This window comes from Sprattus sprattus (assembly GCF_963457725.1).
Source record: "Sprattus sprattus genome assembly, chromosome: 14".
Taxonomy (NCBI): domain Eukaryota; kingdom Metazoa; phylum Chordata; class Actinopteri; order Clupeiformes; family Clupeidae; genus Sprattus; species Sprattus sprattus.
The window spans coordinates 533,755-536,254 of record NC_137912.1 but is presented as its reverse complement, the minus strand read 5'-3'; the positions used below and the strand labels follow the sequence as shown (position 1 = coordinate 536,254).

General features: G+C 49.1%; 1 protein-coding gene across 2 annotated transcripts in view; it reads right to left on the bottom strand.

The window, feature by feature from the left end:
- The window catches only part of LOC308375020 (protein PHTF2), a 41,387-nt gene that overhangs the window by 19,348 nt on the left and 19,539 nt on the right, over positions 1–2,500 (bottom strand). For both annotated transcript variants that reach the window (XM_080851043.1, XM_080851044.1), the window contains exons 3-4: positions 2,304–2,360; positions 1,510–1,521 (exon numbers count right to left, since the gene is read on the bottom strand). In XM_080851043.1, the coding sequence (XP_080707169.1) occupies positions 1,510–1,521; positions 2,304–2,360 (69 nt within the window). The remainder of the gene's footprint in view (positions 1–1,509; positions 1,522–2,303; positions 2,361–2,500) is intronic.

The window sequence follows — 2,500 nt, the reverse complement described above, 5'->3', positions numbered from 1 at the left end:
TCAGGGTTAGTGTCCACACACACACCCTCTACGACCACACACTACTACACACACACCCTCTACGACCACACACTACTACAACATCTGCACTTACGTGACACACACACACACACACACACACACACACCTTCCTGAGCTTCACCTGTCACCTTCAACACTGTTCCAGGGACTCTGCAACCAACACACACACACACACACTCACTCACTCACTCACTCACTCACAGGCTCACTCACTCACTCACTCACTCACTCACTCACTCACTCACTCACTCACACACTCACTCACTCACAGGCTCACTCACTCACTCACTCACTCACTCACTCACACACTCACTCACTCACAGGCTCACTCACTCACTCACTCACTCACTCACTCACACACACACACACTCACTCACTCACTCACAGGCTCACTCACTCACTCACTCACTCACTCACTCACTCACTCACTCACTCACTCACTCACTCACTCACACACTCACAGGCTCACTCACACACTCACTCACAGGCTCACTCACTCACTCACTCACTCACTCACTCACTCACTCACTCACTCACTCACTCTCTCACACCACATACACACTCTCACAAACACACACACACACACTGTCTCCAAGTCCCACCTGTCTAGACACACACACCAGGACCCGCCCAAAAAGAGAGATATCTCCAGACACAGATCTGTCAATCAAAGCCACAGACTCACAGTAACCGCGACCAGCAATACACCTATGTTTAAGCACACACACACACACACACACACACACACACACACACACACATACACAAACACCTATGCTTGAACACACACACACACACTCTCACACAAACCTATGCTTGAACACACACACACACACTCTCACACAAACCTATGCTTGAACACACACACACACACTCTCACACAAACCTATGCTTGAACACACACACACACACACACAAGCATATGCTTGAACACACACACACTCTCAGACAAACCTATGCTTGAACACACACACACACACAGATTACTCATCTGCCCTTACCACAAGGCACTGTTAATTACCTCATCACCATGACAACCATGTCACCACACACACACCTCAAAACATGAACACACACAGACCCAGCTCTCTTCTCAGGCCTCTTTCTCTCTCTTCCACTCCCGCCCCGCCCGCCCACACACACACACACACACACACACACACACACACATACACACACACACACACACACACACACACACCACACACACACACACTGCTCAGGCTGAACTGCAAGTTCTTGATGGTCACAGCAGACTAGCTGAAGTCTCCAACCCTCTCTCTCAGACAAACACACACAGTGACACACACACACACACACACACACTCGCACACACACTCACTCACTCTCTCTCTCTCTCTCTCCCACACACACACACATGCTGTGGTTGTGTAACAAAATGGACACACTCAGTTAAACCCAAACCACAGTCTACCGGTGGGTGGAGGATGGGGGGGGGGGGATGTGGGGGGGTCAGCAGTTACTCACCAATCTAATAAACTGTCATGAGTGTCACAGCAGCAGAAGAGAAACGTTTAACTGAAAACATAAGGCTTCTGAAGGGACCAGTCACAGACGGACTGATCTCACACACACACACACACACACACACACACACACACACACACACACACACACACACACACACACACGAACACACACACACACACACACACACACACACACACATGAACACACACATGAACACACACACCAACACACACACACACTCTTCCACAGGAGGGAGAAGGACGCCATGATGAAGGACAGAAAATGAGAGGTTACAGACAAAATGGCCGACAGTTTGGGACGAAGAGGCAGAAAATCAGTGGGGAGATGAGAGTGCATTTGGAACAGGAGTGTGTGTGTGTGTGTGTGTGTGTGTGTGTGTGTGTGTGTGAGTGTGTGTGTGTGTGTGACAGAACATGAGTATGTCTGTGTGGGTGACAGCATGGGTGTGTGCGTGAGCATGTGTGAGTGTGTGAGTGTGTGCTTGCGTGCGCAAGGAGTGCCTGCGAACATGTGTATGTGTGTGTGTGTGCATGAGCATGTGTGTGAGCAAATATATGTGTGTGTGTTTGTGTGTGTCTGGAAGCGCGTTAGTGAGCATGGGCGTGTGTGTGTGTGTGAGCGTGAGATTGTGTGTGTGCAAACATGTGTGTGTGTGTCTGCGAGCGCGTTAGTGAGCATGGGCGTGTGTGTGTGAGCATGTGTGTAAGCATATATGTGTGTGTGTGTGTGTGTGTGTGTGTGTGTGTGTGTGTGTGTGACAGAGACTCTACCTTGATTTCTCTTTGCTCCACCGACTTCTCCCATATCTGCTGGTCATACGCACCAATCTGGAACAACACACACACACACACACATTATTATCACACACACACAGTTATTATAGTTCACATACACACACACACACACATTATTATCACACACACACAGTTATTATAGTTCACATACACACACACACACACACACACAC